The sequence below is a fragment of the Lampris incognitus genome, chromosome 20, assembly GCF_029633865.1.
Source record: "Lampris incognitus isolate fLamInc1 chromosome 20, fLamInc1.hap2, whole genome shotgun sequence".
Classification (NCBI taxonomy): Eukaryota; Metazoa; Chordata; class Actinopteri; order Lampriformes; family Lampridae; genus Lampris; species Lampris incognitus.
Window position 1 is genome coordinate 23,191,754 of NC_079230.1, and position 22,243 is coordinate 23,213,996.

Genomic DNA, 22,243 nt, shown 5'->3' on the forward strand with positions numbered 1-22,243 from the left:
AAGTTTTTTGTTTTTTTTAACTCAGCCTTCAATTTTATGTGGTGAAATGAATAGACTATATTCAAGAATTTGATCGTGATTTTTTTTTTTGCTTTCTTTTCACAGTATGACATAATCTACAGTGAACGATATGGTCTAATTTTCATCAGAACCATTTTAATACGATTCAGGTAAAATTCATTTTCTTGCATGTGCTTACAGTTCAGTAAAGGTAATCAAATTAACCTTCTTCAGGCTTCAGGCTTACAAAACTTTATAGGGTAGGTTGATATTGTTAGAATGTTTGTTGATAAATTGTTTCTTTGTGGACAATATAAGGTATACATTTGTATAAATTTGGAGGCAATTTTATACCCACTTTTTAACCAAATGATCTCATGTTCCTTGTTGAGTCAGGTGGGCACATAATTTGTGCACTAATCAGTGATCTATCATTTACTCCTTACTTGCATGAAAACAAACACTACTTTAAATGATTCTTTGATTTAAAAAAAAAATTAACTTCAGATGATGCTTTGATTGAGCAGCATATGCATTTTGGTTGGTTTTAGACAAGAAATACCAGACATTTAGTCATCTAGTTGACTTCGCCGGTTGGACCCAAAGAAATCAAGACTGTCTGATCAAAAATCAATGTCTTGGAAATGTGTAGTGTTTGGCTGCTAAGCTGTGAATAAAAGTTTACATCCCTTCACAGGGGATGCTTAGATTGGCTTTCATTAGCTGAAAATGTATGGTGAACATTTCTGACTTAACTCTCTGATGCAGCCAGAACACAAACATCGAATGCATTAATAGGACATTTACAGAAGGGGGCTTCACTTAAAACAACCACTGGGTAGGCCCTTTAAAGAAATGCTTGGTTGATTTCACAAGGGCACACATATGACATATACACTCTGATTGTAACACAGCGCTGCTTCTACCGTTCGCCGAATGGAGAACACTGAGGCAGAGGTCGAGCTGGTGTTCAACAATACTGCCTCGCCACAGGACATCCCAAAGGCTGAGGAGGTTGTGGAAACCCTTCAAACCGCTGTGTCCAACCCAAACAACACCTTCAACATCTCTTTGGATCCTCAATCAATAGCTGTCATTCGTGAGTGAATACTTAACAAAGTTGAAATCAAATTCCACCCCATGCGGAGAATTTTTTTTAATGATTTTAAATAACTAGCTGAATTAACAGAAACAGCTTATGATGGGGTACTGAACTGAACATCGTCAAAAGAAAGGAGAAAGGCATCTGTACTTTACAAATACACAATTCATTACAGCAGCACCAGACGTCTTTGCACAAGCTATTCTGTCTATTTCACATTCAATGAAAAATCTAAGTGGTGACAAAGCCAACAGTCTATATAGAAAACAACAGCAAATGGGAAACTAACTGGAAAAACTCAGTGACAGTGGCAAACTACTCCAGAGCTAAATAGGACAATGCTGTTGTTGTTTTTGTCTACAGTAAAAAGATTATCTTTCTCTGTGACATCAGGATGCCTGCCACATGATTCACTTTGGAACTGGCATTAAGGTCTACTGTGTGTTAAACATGGAGGCAGGCATCTTGTGCATTTGGCACAAGACCCCAAGAGTCAAGATAAAATTACTTCTTCAGTTCATTCTTAAAATTGTTTTCGCAGGAACCCCAAATACAACAACAGCTCCCAATACAACCACAGCAGCCACCACAGCTGCAGCCACCACAGCTGCAGCCACCACAGCTGCAGCCACCACAGCTTCTACAATGACCAAAACCACAACCGCCATAATGACCACGACAGCATCAACTACAGTGGCGATCACTATTACCCAGCTGGAATTCACATCTGCCGGAGAGTTATTTACAGCTGACCTTTTGACTTCAACATCTGCAGCTTTTCAAGCTCGAGCCACATTGATAAAGTCAAAAGTAAGCCTGTCCCTGAGAATGAAAAGTGTGAAGCATTGGTAGTATAAAAAAATAATCTCAAGTTTCATGTTCAACTTTATTGGCATATGTGTTTAGAATACAATGAAATTCTTGTGCCTTGGGTCTCTTTGCCTTGACACAAGGACACATCACCCCCCCCCAAAAAAACATTGACTATGTACATAATGAATTCATACATTATATACGCAATATACAGTATTCGATATCATAACAATGTAAGGTGCATATGGGTGCATCCACTGTTCAGCAACTTGACTGCCTGTGGAAAGAAACTATTACTGAGACGGGTGGTGTGATTTGATGCTTCAGTAGCATTTTCTAGATGGCAGGAGTGAGAACAGAACATCAGTAGGATGGCTGGTGTCCTTAATGATGTTTTCGGCGTTCCTTTTGCACGAAAAGAACAACAAAGTGAGAGTAGCTTGTAGTGAGTCGCCATACTATGGCGCCATCTTTTTTTGGTGTCATGAAGAGAATTTGAAAAATCAAATCCTCTACTCTGTGGATTAAAAACATAGTCTATGCCTTAGAAATGTCTAAGGAGGCCTAATATCCTTTATATAATCACTGTTGTTTTGTTGTATCCGTTTTTATTTTAAGTAGTCATTTCAAAAAATACTTAAAGGTCGAGTTGTTATATGTTACTTACAGATGACTTGTATTTACTCCTACAGCTTGAACCTTTCTACACGTCAGCATTCTCTTCCTTCAGTAGCTTGACAGTGGTATCGTTCAGGTAACATGTTTAAATTTAACCAAGCTGGAATTAAACATTAATGTCTATAAAACCATGGGGATTCAAATTGTCCATGATTTTATTTCCAGACAGGGATCGATCATCAATACTGCGGACCTACGGTTTTCTTCCTCATCTGTTCCAAATGTTGCTGCGATTGCAGATGTTTTAATCAAGGCAGCACAACAAATTACAGACTTCAACATTGACACCACATCTATTGTGGTTGGTGGCATACGTAAGTAATACCAAGTACAAACGTACACCTATACCTAATAAGAAATTCCATATTTTGGATATTTTTTTGCCATTTGCAATATGTTCCTTTTCTCTGTTATAATTTACAGAGGTCTCAAGTGGAGTAAGCCTTCAGATCAGTTTTCCCCCAGCTTTCTTCCTGGTGGTGTTGTCATGGCTGCTGTCAAGCCACCACTAGTCCTCACCTAAAATGTCACTGGACAATGGGCTTCCTCACAAAAAGTAAAGGGCACTGTCAACATTAGAAGTCAAATACGGTTGGTAAAGAGCTCAACAGTTTGATGGCTTTGGAGTGACTTACAAATATTAACAGTCTGGGGGAAGTCAACTTCAAGCACCTGTTCCATGTGTCAGACCTATTAAACTGAAATTTCCAAGGATGAGATGATCAAAGCAATAACATTTTAGACCCGGGTATCCAGACTCTAACATCCCCACAAGTAATTACACGATCTACATTGCATCTATGATTCGTCTTACTACCATTTGCAATAGCAATCTTTTTTTTTCATGAAATGTCTTTTAAATCATATCACATTAAATTTGGGTAATACACAGCAGAATGTGTTCCAGATTTTTGTTGACGTCTAGACTGGACTTCTGGACTGGTTGTGTCTGCCAACCAAGGAAAAGAAAAATGTTTTTCCCCCAAAACCACTGATAAGGAAAAACCACACTGATCATCCTTACCGTTCTTTGGTTGCAGATGTAACTCGTTTTAAAGGAGTGTAATGCCTGAGGCCATATTGTTCCTGCAACTTCTTTAAAGATGTCCGCCATTTGAAATTCATGCTCCATCAGTACTGACTCTGCCATGAGAAACATTTAGTTGCATCTTTGTAGATTACTTTGACTTTGACGTGGGAACGAGCCTTTCCAATTTCCAATTTGAATCATGGTGACCTAAAATACAGCTCTACGTTTACCTTGATGTTAATGCACAACACTGCCTCAAGGTTCGAGATTCAAGAGCTTTATTGTCATTGTTTAGGACAATTACTTTACAGTTGTTTCGCCATCAGTGCCAGTAAAAAGAAGATAAAACGCAATTAAAACTTAAAAGGCAACTGACATACAGTTAAAAGGATAAGCCAAAACACTAATAGATTAAATGTTTATGTGATTAAAATTTTAAAAAGATTAACGTGAGGGGGAAAAAAGGAATGCAGGTGGTACATTATGAGGAAGTATTACAGTGCTCAAGCGCAAACTTACTGAAATAAGTCAAGTCAATTTTATTTATATAGCCCAGTATCACAAATTACAAATTTGCCCCAAGGGGCTTTACAGCGTCATAGCATAAATGGAATATTGATGTAACCAAACATTTTACATCTTTGCAATCCACCTTCATGAATTCCTATTTAACTGTCTGTCTGTGTTAAAACTGCTCAGCTGGTCAACTGAGGCTTGGATTGGAGCTGTAAATGACCAAATCTGTTTGGATGACATTAATCTAGACAGGTGGGTCAGGTCTTCATAATCAAGACTCAGTGTATCATGTAAATGTCAAAGCCCATGGTAAATATATAATGTAAGACATCCGACCAATGCCCTGTGTGATTTTCCAGTCTTTATGCTTATTTATAATGTACCACTTTGTATTTATTACATCATACATGAGTGTATTCTGTGAGTTTAAATGTCATTTTGTACAATGGACACAAGGGAGTTACACAGCACCATGATGATCAAAATAAAAAATTGTGGAAAGAGAGTTATATCTGATTCATGTACACACTCATGCGGAACATGTGAACTTTGTCAAACAATCAAGATACGGGGCGTCAGGGTAGCATGGCGGTCTATTCCATTGCCTACCAACACGGGGATCACCAATTCAAATCCCTGTGTTACCTCCGGCTTGGTCGGGCATCCCTACAGACACATTTGGCCGTGTCTGCGGGTGGGAAGCCGGATGTGGGTATGTGTCCTGGTCGCTGCACTAGCGCCTTCTCTGGTTGGCAGGGGCGCCTGTTCGGGGGGGGGGACTGGGGGGAATAGCGTGATCCTCCCATGTGCTATGCCCCCCTGGTGAAACTCCTCAGTCTGATGAAAAGAAGCACCTGGCGACTCCACATGTATGGGAGGAGGCATGTGGTAGTCTGCAGCTCTCCCCGGCTCGACAGAAGGGGTGCAGCAGCAACCGGGACGGCTTGGAAGGGTGGGGTAATTGGCCAGTCACAGATGGGGAGAAAAAGAGAGAAAAATCCGGGGGAAAAGAATGAATAGGACCTTGACCAGGATATGAGCCCTGACCCTGTATAATGTGTTAGTGTAACGTTGATAATGGTATGGTAGTACATGTCAATGAACATCTCCCAAATTTACATTGACATGAACACCGACATTTGTTACAATGTTACAATTTCATATAGCAAATGCTTTAATCCAAAGCAACGATCTGAGAATTAATACAACACAAGCAAGGGTCTAGTCAGGAGGCAACAACGTTGCAGACCACCACATGCCTGCAGCCCTCTCTGGATCGGCAGAGGGGGTGGAGCAGTGACTGGGATGGCTCGAAAGAGTGGGGTAATTGGACGGGTACAGTTGGGGAGAAAAAAAAGGGGGGGACCAATCAAGATACATGTGTGCCTTTTGAGGCTCTGCTACATCAGAAGGTGACACAGTACACTACACCCATTCATTATCCAAACCACTTAACCTCAGGCATGAAAATGGGTCAGGGGTGAAAAAGGTGAGAAGGATACGACCCTCCAGGGGGGTCCGGGGGCATGGTCCCCCGGAAGAAAATTTTGAACATTTCATATTTAAATGCATCAATCTGGTGCACTTTGAGAGAAAAATCAAGCATAATTACAAGACAGTATGTATATGTTCACATTATGCTATATAAGAAACGAGACTGACAACTTCTCATGAAATGCGCAAGAGCGCAGCTTTAATATAGGGTATTCGTGGCAAAACAAGATAGGAATACTAACAACATGTGTATGGGTGTAGTTTATATCTTTTTGGCAGAGAATGCACTGTGCAAATCCTTGTTTATTGATCTTCCGGAAGACATCTGACAGATGGAATGAGAGCTCTTGTTCTTTCACTCTTATTTTCCCTTCTAGTTTAAGCCACGACCAATTCCAGCTGCATTTGATGCCTGCATCCACTTGTTTTACAAGAAGAGCATCTTTCTTTCCTAACACACTCATTCTGGAAAAACAATGTTAACGTTAGTAGGGTTAACTTCTAGTTCAATTGATAAGTGGTGGTTGTTCACACTTGGATCTGACGTTACATGTTATACAGATATCTGTCCACTTGAAATCAGATGTGTAAACGAGTATTTCACAAGTTCAGATAAGTAATTTAGACTATACGCCTAACGTTACCCTAACCCACAGAGTAAAATTGAAAATTGTTTTACACACAACGTTAGGCCTACATACGTACATAGTTGGATTTCAGATTAAAAGGTATCCGGTATTTACAGTTACAATACAGTAGGTTAATAAGTAACATTACCTCCCTTCCACTGACTAACATTACTCAACATAATTCTGTTAATGTAAACTTACAAGATGTATTTCGCTACGCTCACCTGCGCTTTAGCGTGATCCTGGAACAGCCAGGCACTAGAGAGCCCCCAGGCTTGCGCCACTCATAAATTGATGGTTACAGTCCAGTTCTTTGATATAAGCCTGTCCCATGACACATACACATAGCTAACTTAGAACACAAAAAGCTAGCTAACATTAGCTAGCTAGCGTTAACGTTACCTCAGCCTCCCGCCGCACCAGTTCCTCAGTCCACACGTCCTGAAATGGGTTTTAGAGATTTTGAGAATTAGCCAACAGTTAACATTCATCGTGTTTCTTTTTGTGGAATAACGTTAGCTATACAACCTAGTCTGCTGCGTATACGGTGTAAGCTAACGTTAGCTAACGTTACCCTACTAACTAGCTAGCTAGCTAGCTAACAATTTTCCACAAGACGCAAATCTCTCCACCTGTCTGTGTGGAATATAGCTAACGTATGCGTCGATGACACGTGGATTCTTTATTAAATTTCTAGCTAGTGATAGATTACCAGAAATCATGTAGGACTAGGCTATGTCAACAGAGCTCCTGAGTAACGTTATACATCAGAAAATATTGAAATGATTGAAACGCTCACCAAATTCAGTCAGGCAGGCATCACTCAGCTAACGTTAGTCCAAAGAGTCGTCTTCCCTCAGCCCCATGGAATGCTCAGCCCCGCGCGCTCCTCCATCAATCGCTTTGGTCAGCACAAGCACTCGCTGCACGAGCACTTCGCGAACCAATCGGGTAGCGGTACCTTCCCAGAGAAGACTGGTGAAGTGAGGCCCCTCGCGCTCATAGGGGCAATATTTTTGTCAATGAAAAAGGTGAATTCGAATTCGATAGGCCAGCTCACCATGGCTCCGTGCTCTCGTGTATAACTCCATCTTCATGTCCGGTCTATACACCCCCCCCCCCAAACACACACACAAAAAAAAATGTTTTTCATCGGATCTACACGATTCACGTAGGTCACCTATTTTGGATTCAAAACAGCGAATTTCGTCGAAAGGTGAGTGATTTTCATGCCTGTATCCTGCTCTCAGGGTCACTGGGATACTGGAGCCTATCCCAGCAGTCAACTGGGCAGCAGGCGGAGAGACAACCTGGACAGGCCGCCAGGCCATCACGGGGCACTGATAAATGAGTGCTCTAAGTTTTATTTTATTTTCTGTGGGCTCTTGAAAACAGGAGCAGAATACCAGATAAGAGAGGACACTGAGGGCTGACTGAGACTTAATTTTTTTTGTAACGCTGTGTTTGAGTCTGCTGTTTCTCCCCATCATAAATCTCACATTTTAGAAAAGCAGGTGTTTCAACTTTTACAGATAAAATCATTTGCATCGCATTTCTCTGTACACCCAGCTCAGGGCATTATTCTTGTATGCCATTTAAACAAGCAGCTTTCTATTCACATGCACACAATGGGCTAGCTCTATTCTGGAATGAAATGATAAAAACATTATGGAGAGTCATTGTGCAAAGACAAAAACAGATCAGAGTAATGATAGGTCTACAAAATGCGGAACGTGTTATTTTAGCACATAGCAGATATGAAACTAGATAAACTAGATAACAATGGCTTGGCAACTCCCCAAATACCCAGCTAATCACAACATTTACAAGATAATCACATGACTTCAGATTTGAATCATGCTTTGAGAATGTTTTCCTTAGTTGCCACCTAACTGTTAAACAGGTAGATCAACCACACTAGACAGTGTAGCAGCTGTCTTCTGAGTCCATCTCATCTGATCTCATCTTCAGCCACTTCTCTGGGGTCGGGTGGCGATTGCAGCAAGCTAAGTAGGGCACTCCAGATGTCCCTCTCCCCAGCAACACCCTCAAGCTCCTCCTGGGGGATCCCAAGGCGTTCTCAGGCCAGATTGAACATGTAGTCCCTCCAGCGAGTTCTGGGTGTACCCCGGGGTCTCCTCCCAGTCAGATGTGCCTGGAAAACCTGCAAAGGAAGGTGCCCAGGAGGTATCCTAATCAGATGCCTGAACCATCTCAACTGGCTCCTTCTGACGCGAAGGAGCAGCGGCTCTACTTCGAGCTCCCTCCGAATGTTCGAGCTCCTCACCCCATCTCTAAGGCTGAGCCCAGACACCCTACAGAGGAAACTCATTTCAGCTTTTTGTATCCATGATCTCACCCTTTTGGTCACTACCCAAAGCTCATGACCATAGGTGAAGGTTGGAACTAAGATTGACTGGTAAATTCAGAGCTTTGCCTTCCGAGTTCTAAGTCCAATGGCATTATAAAGCAGTAATACTTCACTGGCAGGCGGCACGGTGGCGCAATGGTTAGCGGGGTTGCCTCACAGCAAGAAGGTCCTGGGTTCAAGCCCCCGGGGTAGTCCAACCTTGGTGGGTCATCCCTGGTCATCCTCTGTGTGGAGTTTGCATGTTCTCCCCATGTCTGCATGGGTTTCCTCCGGGGTCTCTGGTTTCCTCCCACAGTCCAAAGACATGTAGGTCAGGTGAATTGGCCATACTAAATTGTCCCTAGGAATGAATGAATGGGTGTGTGTGTGTGTGTGTGTGGGCCCTGTGATGGCCTGGCAGCCTGTCCAGGATGTCTCCCCGCCTGCCGCCCAATGACATTGCTGGAAACCCTGACAGCAGGATAAATGGTTAAGAAAATGGAAGGATGGATGGACTTCCTCGGCAATGACAAGATTAGAGGGCAGAACAGGTTTTGGTAGATTATGGATTTGCATTTGTTGATATGCACATGTGGGTTTCCTCCAGGTCCTCTGGTTTCCTCCCACAGTCCAAAGACATGTAGGTCAGGTGAATCGGCCAAACTAAATTGTCCCTAGGTATGAATGTGTATGTGTATTGACCCTGTGATGGCCTGGCGGCCTGTCCAGGGTGTCTCCCCGCCTGCAGCCCAATGACTGCTGGGATAGGCTCCAGCATCCCCGGGACCCTGAGAAGGATAAGTGGTTTTGATAATGGATGGATGGATGGATGGATGGATGGATGGATGGATGGATGGATGGATGGATGGATGGATGGATGGATGATATGCCCATGTGCATTCTCCTTATACTAGTTTGAATTTGGTAGGATTGTGTTGGGAGTTTGGTCATCAGGTAACTTTGCATCTGATGTACCAGCAGAAAATGAGAAATGCATTTATATGCAAAAAGGGCCAATGATAAGTGTGAAAACATTAGGGAACACAAGAATGTAACAGGCCCAATGTTTTTAAAATTAGCTTTAGCCACTTGGGTGGCGCAGTAAACTAATATGTTAGCAGTTAGCACTGGGATGCCAGCACTGAGGTTCACAGTTCAAGTACCAGTTGCTACTGGCTCAAACAGACATTGCAGAAAACTTTCTGCAAGTCAGTTCAGATAAAAGCATCTACATCTGCTAAGTGAGAAAATATAAATATAAGGTATGGGAAGCCAACATGTATCTCGGAGCTATCAGTCATGTCAGGTGGCTAGTATAAGCTTATTATAATATAAGCTTAATATAAACTTGACAGGGCGGCATGGTGGCACAGGGGTTAGCGCAGTCGCCTCACAGCAAGAAGGTCCTGGGTTCGTGCCCCAGGGTATTCCATCCTTGGGGGTCGTCTTGAGTCGTCCTCTGTGTGGAGTTTGCAAGTTCTCCCCGTGTCTGTGTGGCTTTCCTCCGAGTGCTCTGGTTTCCTCCCACAGTCCAAAGATATGTGGGTCAGGTGAATCGGCCATACAAAATTGTGTCTAGGTGTGAACGTGTGTGTGTCGGCCCTGTGATGGCCTGGCGGCCTGTCCAGGCTGTCTCCCCGCCTGCCGCCCAATGACGGCTGGGATAGGCTCCAGCATCCCCGTGACCCTGTGTAGGATAAGCGGTTTGGATAATGGATGGATGGATAAACTTCACATAACTTAATAGAGCAAAGTTGTGTAGTTTCTTTTGGAGAGCCTCTGGTTCACCCTCAAGAAAATTGGAATCTGCTGGCTCAAAAATGTCCATCATGTACCTGATGGAATGCACATCACTAGCTCACAAGCTGTCACTGACCACAACCTCATTAAATTGTTTAAGTTAATTGCTGATGAGATGCCGATGGGAGAACCTCAATCCGTATCACACGTACTTTACAAATAATATCACATACTTTGATCATGATACCTTCTAAAGAAACAATGACTAAATTTTATTTACATTAGGAAGTAATGATTATCTATCACATATCATAAAAGTTAATTTCTTATTTAGCTTTCATCTGAGTTGAGTCCTTTTCTAACTTTACAAGTTTCAAACGAGCTGATGCCCAAATAAAAGGGTCTATATTATATACTGGCAACAGACTACCTCTATGTGGTGTAAGGTGATGACATTTATCACCAGGAAAGTCATGCTAATATATACACTAATTCTACACATTTGGCAAAATGCTTTTCTTTTTCTCTCAGAATTATTCACCCATGTGACTAATTTCGGGAGTTATCTGACTAATCATTAAGACGGTCGATCATCAAGATGGCACTGCAGATCTCAGCCTCGGTTCTGTGCTCTCTTATACTTTTTCTGTTTTTGTTTATTTGTTTAGTTTCCAGTGCCCACTCACTGATCACATAGAGCGGGATTTCCAGTCTGTATTCAGTACAGATATTCCTGTACACTATCCCAGCCACTTGGTTATGCCTTTCAGTGTATGCTTTCCTAGCTAAGATTTTATACCCTGCTACTAAGTGCTGGATTGTCTCAGGCACATCTTTGCACAGCCCGCATCTCGGGTCTTATCTGGTGTGGTAAACTCCTGCCTCAACCGATCTGGTCCTGAGTTCCTGTTCTTGTGCTGTTATGATCAGAGCCTCTGTGCTGTCCGTCAGTCCAGCCTTTTCTAGCCACTGGGAGGATTTCTCGATATCAGCTACGTCTTCTATCTGTCAATGGTACCATTGGCGTCGCCAGGTCATTTTGCCGGGGATTAAGCCCCAAATGTTTTGAGTGTAGCCCCAAATATAATTTTAAATTTAAGCCTATGTGATGCCAAACAAAAAAGGTAATGTGTGTGAATGTCCGATAGTCTTCGTAACATAACAGCCTGTCAAAATAAATGCAGGTCTCTAAACTAACTCCATGTGTGTGTGTGTGTGTGTGTGTGAAAGAAAGTTTAATATTCCAATAAACTAATGTTAATATAAATACATTTAACTTTTTTTTCTCTAGTCTGGTGCTGTAGCATGTCTATAAATGTTTAATGATAGCAGTTGTGAAGTATTCTGCTTCTACACAATACTAATTACTAATAACTACTAATATTTTTAACATCACAATTCATAATTCATCTGGAGAGTAAACAACAGTTTTTGAGGTACACATTTCAATTCTTCAATGATTAAGGCATTTAAAAAAAAGCATCAAAATAGAGCTTGTTTATCAAAAAATATTTACAGGGGAGGATCCCCCCGGACCCCCTTACAGAAGTCCGGGCTAAGCCCTGAATGTCCTCAAATCCTGGAAACATCCCTGGATGGTACATCCCATGGGGGGGCTTGGTCTTCCATGATACCTCCTCTTCTTCTTCCTCCCCACTCTCTGTCTTCTGCTGCATGAGGTACTCACGCAGTTGTTCGTCCTGGGGGAGCCTCTTTCTGATGTACTCATGGATGCTTCGTTTCATCCTGGGTAGTGGCCCTGACACTCACTAACCCTTGGCCCCCATTGTTTTGCTTATCGTATCGTCTCAGGCTACTGGACTTCAGGTGGAACCCTCCATGGATTGTGAGGAGTTTCTGTGTCCTAAACAGGGCCCGTCTTTCATCACACCTTTCTGTACCACTGTTAACTGGCTAACATCTCTGTGCTGCTTTGATCTTAGCTTCCAGCCTTCTCTTCCATGTATGGTACTATTAGTGACCTGTGTCCTTAATCCTGTACCTAAGCATCTCCATGATTACGTTGCAGTGGCATATACAAGCTCATTGGTCTCTGTTATGGTGGCAGTTGAGATGTTGCATAAGGCTGTGCTCACATCTGCAAGCAGGTTTTGTGATGGTACTTTGTCACTGAGTCATGGAAGCCATGCTCGAGGGTTGACTGTCTTTAGTCTGGCCATGATTCTCATTTGAACCTCAGAAGTTTCAGCTGTCATGGCTGGTAGGATTGTTTCAGCTGGTTGGGGTCTGTCCTCATGCATCTTCTACCTACTGGGCAGCCATTCAAGGTGCTGAATTGTATAGTCATCCTGCTGGAGCCTCTCCATCTCAAGTCATGACAGTAGCTTCCTTCTCTTGATGTTTGAGTATTGAGCCACAAGCCGCTTCTGAGTCAGTATGGAAGTAGGTCTCCTACTGGTCCACAGTTCCCACATTTGCTTCATATAGCCCCATATTTCTGATTCTGCTAGCTATCTATCTATCTATCTATCTATCTATCTATCTATCTATCTATCTATCTATCTATCTATCTATCTATCTATCTATCTATCTATCTGTCTGTCTGTCTGTCTGTCTGTCTGTCTGTCTGTCTGTCTATATAATCCAGTGATTCAAGTAAATTCTTTATGAGACAGTACAAGCAGGGGTGTGTGCAGGAATCGGAAATAAACCTCTCATGGGGGGCGGGGTGCAAACAAACTATGTTAAACCACAGCACATTTAACGTTTGTTTAGTGAGTACTCACATTTTAAACGAAAGGCATTGTAGTACATTGGTATATTATAGCATTATTAATAGAATTTGTATACTAACGCTATCTGCTGGGTGGTTTAGATCAGTATTTCCCAACCCAGTCCTCAAGGACCCCCTCTCCTGCAGATTTTCATTATAACCCTGCATAGGTAACCCTGCTTGTACTTACTCAATCAATCATCTCATAGCACTTAATTATGCAAGGTGTGCAAAATCTGACATAATTCATTGCTAATTGGTTGAATAACTACAAACAGGTACCTATTCAGGGTTGCAAAGAAAATCTGCAGGATAGGGGGTCCTTGAGGACTGGGTTGGGAAACATTGGTTTAGATAGAGAACTGCCTATACCCTGGCTGTTTGTTGGGAACGTTGCATGAGTTAGGCCTATTTTGTATTATGATAATGCATCAGATCAGATTGTGTATAAAAAAATATAAAGCACCCATTTGTCAGATAAATAAACATTTGGGAAATAAATAATAAAAACTAACACTGAAACAGCAGACCTATTTAAAAAATAATAGTAACACTCACCAGTCTAGAAGTCTAGGCGACCAGGACGTTGAATGACGCAATCCAATGATTCCACCAACTTGAGTGCATTGGTCAAGTCGGCCTCCACTGTTAACAGCAGAAATTGCTGCAGACGGCCTTGACATCGCTCTGCTGTTGCCACCGACACGGGGATAGTAGCTAAAAGCACCAGGAGGTCAAACCTATTTGGGTTAATTAAATCCATTTCCTGCATTTTGCATAACTTCAACAGGTCAGGGAAGCTGGCACAGTCTGCTGCTCGCTCATCTGGGGGCAGATGATCCAAGTGCCTCATGAACAGTTCATATTCAATTTCTGGCACTTTGTACTGGAATTCTGTGTTGAGTTTGATGAGGGCTTCTTTCCCCTTTGTAATCTCTGGTGTTTTAAGTCGCTTCCACATGAAGAAAGACGTGGCTGTGAAATCGCTGTGCTTTTCTGATCAAATCTCCCTCATGGCTGCATCCAATGAAGGGAAATAAAATTCCACTCTGTAATTATCCTCCAATGTATCGAAGCTGAGGGTGAACTAGTGGCACTGTAAAATGCATCCATAGTTTTAGAAGGACATCTTTTACGCTGTGTTGCTGGTGGGTCTATTCCGCGTTCAGTGGCTCGATTCTCTGTTCTCAGAAAATAGTCGTGAAACTTCTCGGTTGTTCTCATGCTTCGTAGAACATTTAGACAGCTCTGAACCGCACCGACAGCACACGCGAAATCCAGGGTTTCTTTTTGTAAATAGACACCGGCGAAAATCACGCAATTCAGGATGTCAATAAAAACCAACAGACAGAGAATGCACTCGAAACCATCTGCACCTTCAACCCCTTTGCCTCTGATGACACATTTGATTTTGTTGCATTTTGCTGGATAGTGTCTAATGTGTCCCTTATTGGGTCAAATTGTTAATCTATGACTTGCAGTGCGTGATTGTGAGAATACCACCGCACATGGTGTAGGGCTTGTAGCCTTCTCTCACGGCCACTGCTTTCATTGCCAGTCACTGTGGAGCCACTGGAGTCAGCGCGACAGTCTCTGGATTTTTGTGAAAACTGTGTCGCTATGGCTGCTGCCATGGATAAAGGTGTAAAGATTCTGCACTAGTCTAAAAAGTTCTTTGACACAGTATTACAGCCTACAGTATCGACCGCCACTAAATTTAAGCAATATGCGTAACAGTGTGTAAATAAAGCTGTAGGCTGCTTTTTCAGGATGAGCGCTTGCAGACAAGCAATGTGACCACTTACATTTTTTGCCCCGTCGTAGCATTGCCCTCTGAGATTGCCGAATGGCACGTTCATTTTTGTAATTGTGTTTGCAGTGGTGCTGGCTGTGTCTTGCAGTGCAACGATTCTCTCAATAATGTTGCAGCTTTCATTCACATATTGAAAGGCTACTGCCACCTGCTCTCTCCCAGCAACATCAGGTGTTTCGTCTAGAATGACACTGTAGTATTTGGCCTTAGCTAACTCGTCCCTGATCATGTTCTCAAGTGTGGTGGCTAAAGCCGAAATCATGTCATTCTGAGACCTATTTGATAAATAGGTGGCGTTGTTGGGCATTTGAATATCCCTCATGAATGGATCCCATCGCCTCAAATAGTCAACAATCTCCAGAAAAACTCCCTTATTCTCTGACGTTTCTCATTCGTCGTGGCCTCTGAAGAGTAAACCTGTTTTGCTCAGTGTACGGCGAAGATCAATGAGACAAGTGAGATATTCCTCGTTTCATTTTCAATGTTGTGTCTCTCACGCTGTTCAGTTGCTACCTGGCTCAACATTAAGTCTACGTGCTTTTCTTCTCATTTGGAATGACTGAGTTGAGACACTGATGTTTTATGTTGATCCCCTGCTGCATGTTTTTTTTATTTTGGCAACCCCATTTTTCCAGTTAGCACACCCTCTCGTTATAAAAGCAGCGCTATTGAATGCCGTTAAACTCGACGCAAATAACCTGCACGCAAAGCAAAACATTCGGTTGCATTTTTCTGAGTATTCCAGCCACTGTTTAGCTTCTGGAATTTGATACCAGCTAGCTTGGAATGAGCGTTTATCTGCCGTTTCTGGAAACTTGGTAACAGGCTGACAGGGTCCTTTTTGACAATACGAAGCAATTCAGTCCTCGGAGAACGGCAGTCCATGTACGCACTCACCCCCAATGCTTTCATTCTCTTTGGTTGTTTCCATCGCCTCATCACCACCGACCTGGTGATCCTCATAGCCAGCATCCGTTGGGGGATTTGTTCCCACAGCCTCATCGCCATTATCCTGGTAGCTAGCATCGCCATCGACCTGGTGGTGGCTAGCATCGCCATCATCCTCGTAGCTAGCATCCGATGGAAGATTTGTTCCCATTGCCTCTGCTCCTTCATTAGCATCGGTACTGCTGCTACCTGTAACATTTTGGTTTACGATAACATTACCCACTGGATGGGTTTTTAGTGGAACTTTTTTTTTGGGGGGGGGGATTACATATATCCATGGCAGCTACACTGACTTTAAACCTTCAAAAAACAAAAAACAAAACAAAACAAACGCATTGTGAACTGAATTCCAAGCCTTCTGCGTGATACTGATCAGCGACATTGCGACTGCCGCCTGCAAACTCGCCAACCTGCATTATGGAACATAGAGTTTTAAAATGTAATGTCAGACTATTAATCCTGCCAGTTGCTTGTCTAAGATTTATTCTATTTTGCCATGGTTTCATAGTTTGAGTGTTGGTGGTGGTGTCAAAGAATATGATCATCGCTTCGGTTGTGCTCCATGTTGGTGCGATGTTATGAAGCAGGTGTTTATTGTGTTACATAGCAACTAGTTCTCGGCACATAATTGGCTTGTCTGAGTGCAGAGCTGTCTGGGAACGGGGGTCTCCTGACGGAGCTGCTGCAGCTGAAGTGTATTGAAACTTAAACTAAGCACTGGAGAAAAACTTCCAAATCCGTTTATGCTGGCTGAAGCTCAGTTGACAAGTCATATCACGAACATCGGCAGGAGGGATGCGACTGACTACCTCATAGACACACCAAGTATATTAACCAAAGAATCAATGAAGGCGTACAAGTCTTTAGAAGTATACGATTACTTTGTTGGTGGATATGTCCAAGACTGCTTTTATCATCCGTTAACAAAGGAAAACAAGTTTTGCTTCATCAAATGAAAGGTAAGCCTTCTGTAGTTTAACCGGTCCTTTTAGGCCACATGTGTAAGTTTACACAAGGGACAGAAAAATATCACCAATCGTCCTTAGAATATCTTAGGCCAAACAAAATAATTTATATTGAGATAGTCATGGTCTTCAATGAGAAACGGATACATACCAGATATGAAATGTTCTCCGCAAATCTTCGCATTTGATATTTGCTCTTCTGGTTGCTTCTTCTGGTCGCATGAATCCACGCCTGTCTTCTTCGTTTTTCGACTGGAGTTTCCCATTTCGGCATGTGATAAAAAAGTGCTTGTTTTTACCATCTTTACGATTGGTACAACCGACAGCGCAACAACTTGAGGTGTTTCGTTTTAAACCAATTTCTCCGTGATGATCTCTTCTAGATGAAACTGGTCATGTTTACAAACACAAGACTTGTTGCCACGTTTTGCCTCACAATCTGTGCACGCTTGTTTGAGCATGTGAATAAGAGAACACGTCTATTAGACTAAAGCTACTGCAATGAAATAAGTGTATCATTCCTTATATGAAACTGTCCCTAATATATATTTCCTATGTTTGAATACCTCTATTAAAAGGAATAACAAAACATCATAGTGGAAACAGTTTTAAAGTAATGAAACCCTGTTTACTTGTATAAATGTTGTAAAACAAACAAATGAAATAATATTTAGTCTGACTGAAGTTTCACTTTTCCCTTCCTTTCAATAACTTGAGTTACAGAAATGATTAAACTGGTAAATACAATACAAATCTTAAACTGGAAAACGCAATCCAAATTAAATTCAGATTTCCTCAAATTTAACTTAACAGCAAAAATCAATTGGCCCACTCTTAGTAAGCGCGCGCGCGCGCGCACACACACACACACACACACACACACACACACAAGCCGGCAGATATTAAAATAAATCCTTGTTGCAGACCTGATTCGACGCTTGGGAGCGGAGAGGCCCAAAACTATTTGGCCGCTTCACTCAATAGAGCAACAAAACAAAAGTGTGGTACCCTGATAACGAATTCCGAGTCCAGGGAGGAACAAGATGGCACACAGGTGTCCAACGGCGGCGAGTCTGTCCGTATATTCACAGAAACTCGAGCGTTGACTTGGTAACGTTAGCTCGTAGCACTAACGGGAAAATCTTCTGGGTTTCCACGTCGGAAACGATGAATTAAGCCTATAGCGTTAGCTGTACAGTGGCTATGAGTCCATTCACTTTGCTAATGAATGCTAACAAACACACGTCGGCTTACGAGCTAACATACAGACGGAACTGTACAACGGACTTCAAGTAGAAATGTCTCCAACTGCTCACGGAAGATATATAGGAGTATCCTGACGAGTAGATAATCAAAGACACCGACTACATACTTATTTTCCGAACTTTTCACTCCGCGATTTAGCCAGCCCAACGACACAAATAGCCTGGGTGCGTAAGATGGCGTCGTTCGACTTCCGACGTACGAGTACTTGCACAAGAACTTCCGGTATGGTTTGTCGCGAGACGAGATGGCTTTGTTTTGAGAGAGAGCGAGAGAGTTGAGTGTGTGTGTGTGTGTGTGTGTGTGTGTGTGTGTGTGTGTGTGTGTGTGTGTGTGTGTGTGTATGTGTGTGAGAGAGAGAGAGTGTATGACAGCGTATGTATGACGTTTTGAGACAGAGAGAGTGTATATGTGTGTATATGTGTGTGTGCGTGTGTGAGAGAGTGCATGATAGTGTGTGTGTGAGAGAGAGAGCGCGCGTGAGTGAGTGAGTGAGTGAGTGAGTGAGTGAGTGTGTACGCATGTGCTCATGTATGTGTGTGCGCACGTACACCCAAAGGTACTTACGAATATTCACTTAAAGGACTGCATTTGTAAAACAGTTGTAAGTCTGCACTTGACAGCCAAGAAGTGAAGTCTGCCTGCTGTCCCATAAACATTTCCCTGTTTGAACTGCTATCTATCCGTCATCTTGCTGAATGGAGGTATGAGTGTGTTTGGACGAGAGATTAGACCAAGGGTGGGCAATCTTATCCAGCAAGTGTCGGTGTGGGTGCAGGTTTTTGTTCCAACCAAGCAGTTACACACCTGATCTCACGAATCAACCAGAAGAGTCTTTTCTGAGGAACTTGATTAGGAGACACAGGTGTGTAACTGCTTGGTTGGAACAAAAACCAGCACCCACACCGGCACTTTCTGGATAAGATTGCTCACCCCTGGATCAGACGGTTTATTTTCTGATGCATGTATGGAGACTTTAGGGAGAGTTTGCAAAGTACACATGCATTGGTCATGGTTACCTAATTCAAAGTCGCATTTTACTGGCCGCATCTTCTTCATTTTAGATGGAATGAGGAACATGATGAAGATCACATGAACCGTCAGACTCGACCTGCATCAGTGTTAAAAGTTCAAAACCTTTTGAGAGAAGGATTCTTTCCATGGTATTTGTTGCCAACACACACACACACACACACACACACACACACACACACACACACACACACACACACACACACACACACACACAGACGAAATTAAGATTACGGACGGATAAGTTAGCAGCTAACTAATGATTCAATAGGACGTAAGCAGAAGTTCTTATGCAAACAGACACACCCAGAAGTTCCACAGCGCGACATTAACGCACCGAGCCTATTCACACAAGCTCTTCCTTTTTCCACACGTCTCCCTAATCCAACCCCGCTCAACCAATGAATGACTGTAGTATATAGTGCCGCGCACTGATACTAATACTGAAGTTGATGATTGTGGAGTAACTCTTGGGGATTCGTCCGGCCATGCGTTCAGTGTATGTGTGTGCAGCGCGGGTTATCGTTAATAAAGTCATCTCATGCAGTCAAAGTCAGGTCGAGTCTTCCGGTCATGTAAAACCACATGGTGTCAGAAGTCGGTCCAGTTCGTCATTTTGCCGCAGCTGAGTCCAGAGAACGGAGTTTTCTACTAGCTAAAAGTTAAGCTAGCGCGTACGGCGCACAGACAAGGAACGGTGAGCCACCGTCTGAATACGGACCGGGTTACGTTACCGTCGCCGCTAGTGCTGACAGGCATCCATCCATCCATCCGTTATCTTAACCGCTTATCCTATTCTCAGGGTCGCAGGGATGCTGGAGCCTATTCCAGCAGTCATTGGGCAGCAGGCGGGGAGACACCCTGGACAGGCCGCCAGGCCATCACAGCGCTGACAAGCAACTTGGGAGGAAATTGGAGACGATGGGAACAGCGCTTCCAAATACACATGACCGCGAGTGGTGCAGATCGTAAGGAAGAAAAGGTAAAAGTAGCCATTTTGCTGCACGCACTAGGCGAGGAAGCTCTCGAAGTGTATAACACACTTGATATTGGCTATGACGAAGAAGAGACTGTAGAAGAAATTCTAGCGACTTTCAGAGCCTATTGTCAGCCTAAGAAAAACACGGTGTTTGAAAGACATGTTTTGGGTGCACTCTATGTCAGAATCTATCACGATAGAGAAATATGTGACAGAGCTCAGGCGAAGGAGTAAAAACTGTGAATTTGACGTCTCAGAAAATGACATGATCAGAGACAAGATTGTGTTCAGTATGAATGACCAGCGCCTGAAAAACAGACTTTTAAGAGAACCAAATCTTACATTAGAAAAGGCCACAGACACATGTCGTGCTGCTGAGACTGCTAAAGCACAAATACAAGCAATGGGTGCAGCGTCCCAGGAGCTGTACATGCAGTGCATAAAAACAGAAAACAAAAGGACAGTCAACCATGGAATAAAGGACAAAAACAGCCAGTTCAATACACAGAGCATGGGACAAGGGAGCACATGCAGGAAATGTGGAAAATCACACAAGCCAAGGCAATGTCCAGCATATGGTGCATCCTGCCGCAAGTGTGGAAAGCAGAACCACTATGCAAAGATGTGCATGTCAGGCAAAGCACAGCATGGAAAGACAGTACATGAAGTGAATCCTGAAATAGATGCCCTGTTTATTGAAAGAGTGAACATTAATCAGCTAGACCCTAAAGTTGACAAATCGTGGTACTCTGAGGTAAATGTAGACAATATGTCTGTCAAGTTCAAGTTGGATACGGGAGCAGAGGCCAATGTCCTGCCACTGAGGATGCTTAAGTCCATGAAAAGGAATTAAGGCTAGGCGTGAATGGAGAGCACACCTACTACTACAGCCCACAAGAACAGTGCTGGTGGCATATGGAGAGATGAGACTGAGGCCAGAAGGGAAACTCACTCTCAAGTGCTCCATACCCAAGGCTCAAGCGAGTCTACCATTTTATGTATCCAGGCACTCCTCCATACCCATCCCAGTGGACATTGACACACTGGACGTGAAACGTCCAACAACAAAAGAGCAACTGTCTTTGAAGGTCTGGGGGAGTTCTCTGGAGAGTATCACATCCACACGGACCCCAAGGCTACACCAGTCATACATGGCTGCAGAAAAATACCACTGGCAGTAATGGACAGACTCAACGCCACTCTGGATGATCTGTTACCATCTGATGTGATTGCACAGGTAACTGAACCAACACCATGGGTGAATAGCCTTGTAGTCACTGAAAAGAAGGACAAAATGATGTTACGGGTTTGTTTGGACCCCAGTTATTTGAACAAAGCAATAGTAAGACAGCATTACTCAGTTCCTACAACTGATGAAATTTTGAGAACTTGCTGATAAGAAAATATTCACAGTGCTCGACGAAAAGGGCGGCTACTGGTAAGTAAAGCTAGACATGGAGTCATCACTGTGCATTTTTAACACACCATGGGGGAGATATCAGTTCAAACGCCTACCATTTGGAATAAGGGAGTGAAGTCTTCCAGCAATGCAACTGTGAAACATTTGGAGACATCTAAGGAGTTCACATCATAGCTGATGACGTGATCATCGCTGGATCTACAGCGAAAGAACATGATGAGATAATACAGAAGGCGATGGCCAGAGCGAAAGAGACCAACATGAAATTCAACAGAGAGAAAATACAGTATAAGGTGAGCAGTGTAAACTACATGGGCCACATTGTCACTACAGCGGGTGTTAAGGCTGATGAAGCAAAAGTTAAGGCCATTGCTGAGACGCCGCCACCTACTGACAAAACAGGACTACAGCGAATGCTTGGCATGATAAAATACCTAGCGCAGTATATCCCTGGTGAGGCCACCATAACAGCGCCACTAAGACAGCTGCTACGGAAGGACAATGTGTGACAGTGGCAACATGAACATGATGATGCAGTCAACAAACTGAAACATGCCCTCCCAAATGCTCCTTTGCTCAGGTCAATCATGAATGAGTAGACTTGCTATCTCTCCGCTAACAGGTCGGACCCTTTAGTCGACTGGTTAGTGTAGTCGCCTGTGGTGCGGGAGACCCGGGTTTGCGTCCCAGCTGCGGTGGTTCCCGGGCTGCCCCCCAAATTCGCTACATTGGTGTCA

General features: G+C 43.1%; 1 protein-coding gene across 1 annotated transcript in view; it reads left to right on the forward strand.

Annotated features, from left to right (window-relative positions):
* LOC130130480 (mucin-22-like) overlaps positions 1-4,676 on the forward strand; it is a 43,931-nt gene extending 39,255 nt beyond the window's left edge. Inside the window, exons 11-16 of the mRNA XM_056300189.1 lie at positions 106-170; positions 915-1,099; positions 1,644-1,912; positions 2,608-2,669; positions 2,759-2,907; positions 3,017-4,676. Coding sequence (XP_056156164.1) covers positions 106-170; positions 915-1,099; positions 1,644-1,912; positions 2,608-2,669; positions 2,759-2,907; positions 3,017-3,105 — 819 coding nt within the window. The 3' untranslated portion in view covers positions 3,106-4,676. The remainder of the gene's footprint in view (positions 1-105; positions 171-914; positions 1,100-1,643; positions 1,913-2,607; positions 2,670-2,758; positions 2,908-3,016) is intronic.
* Positions 4,677-22,243: the final 17,567 nt, after the last annotated feature.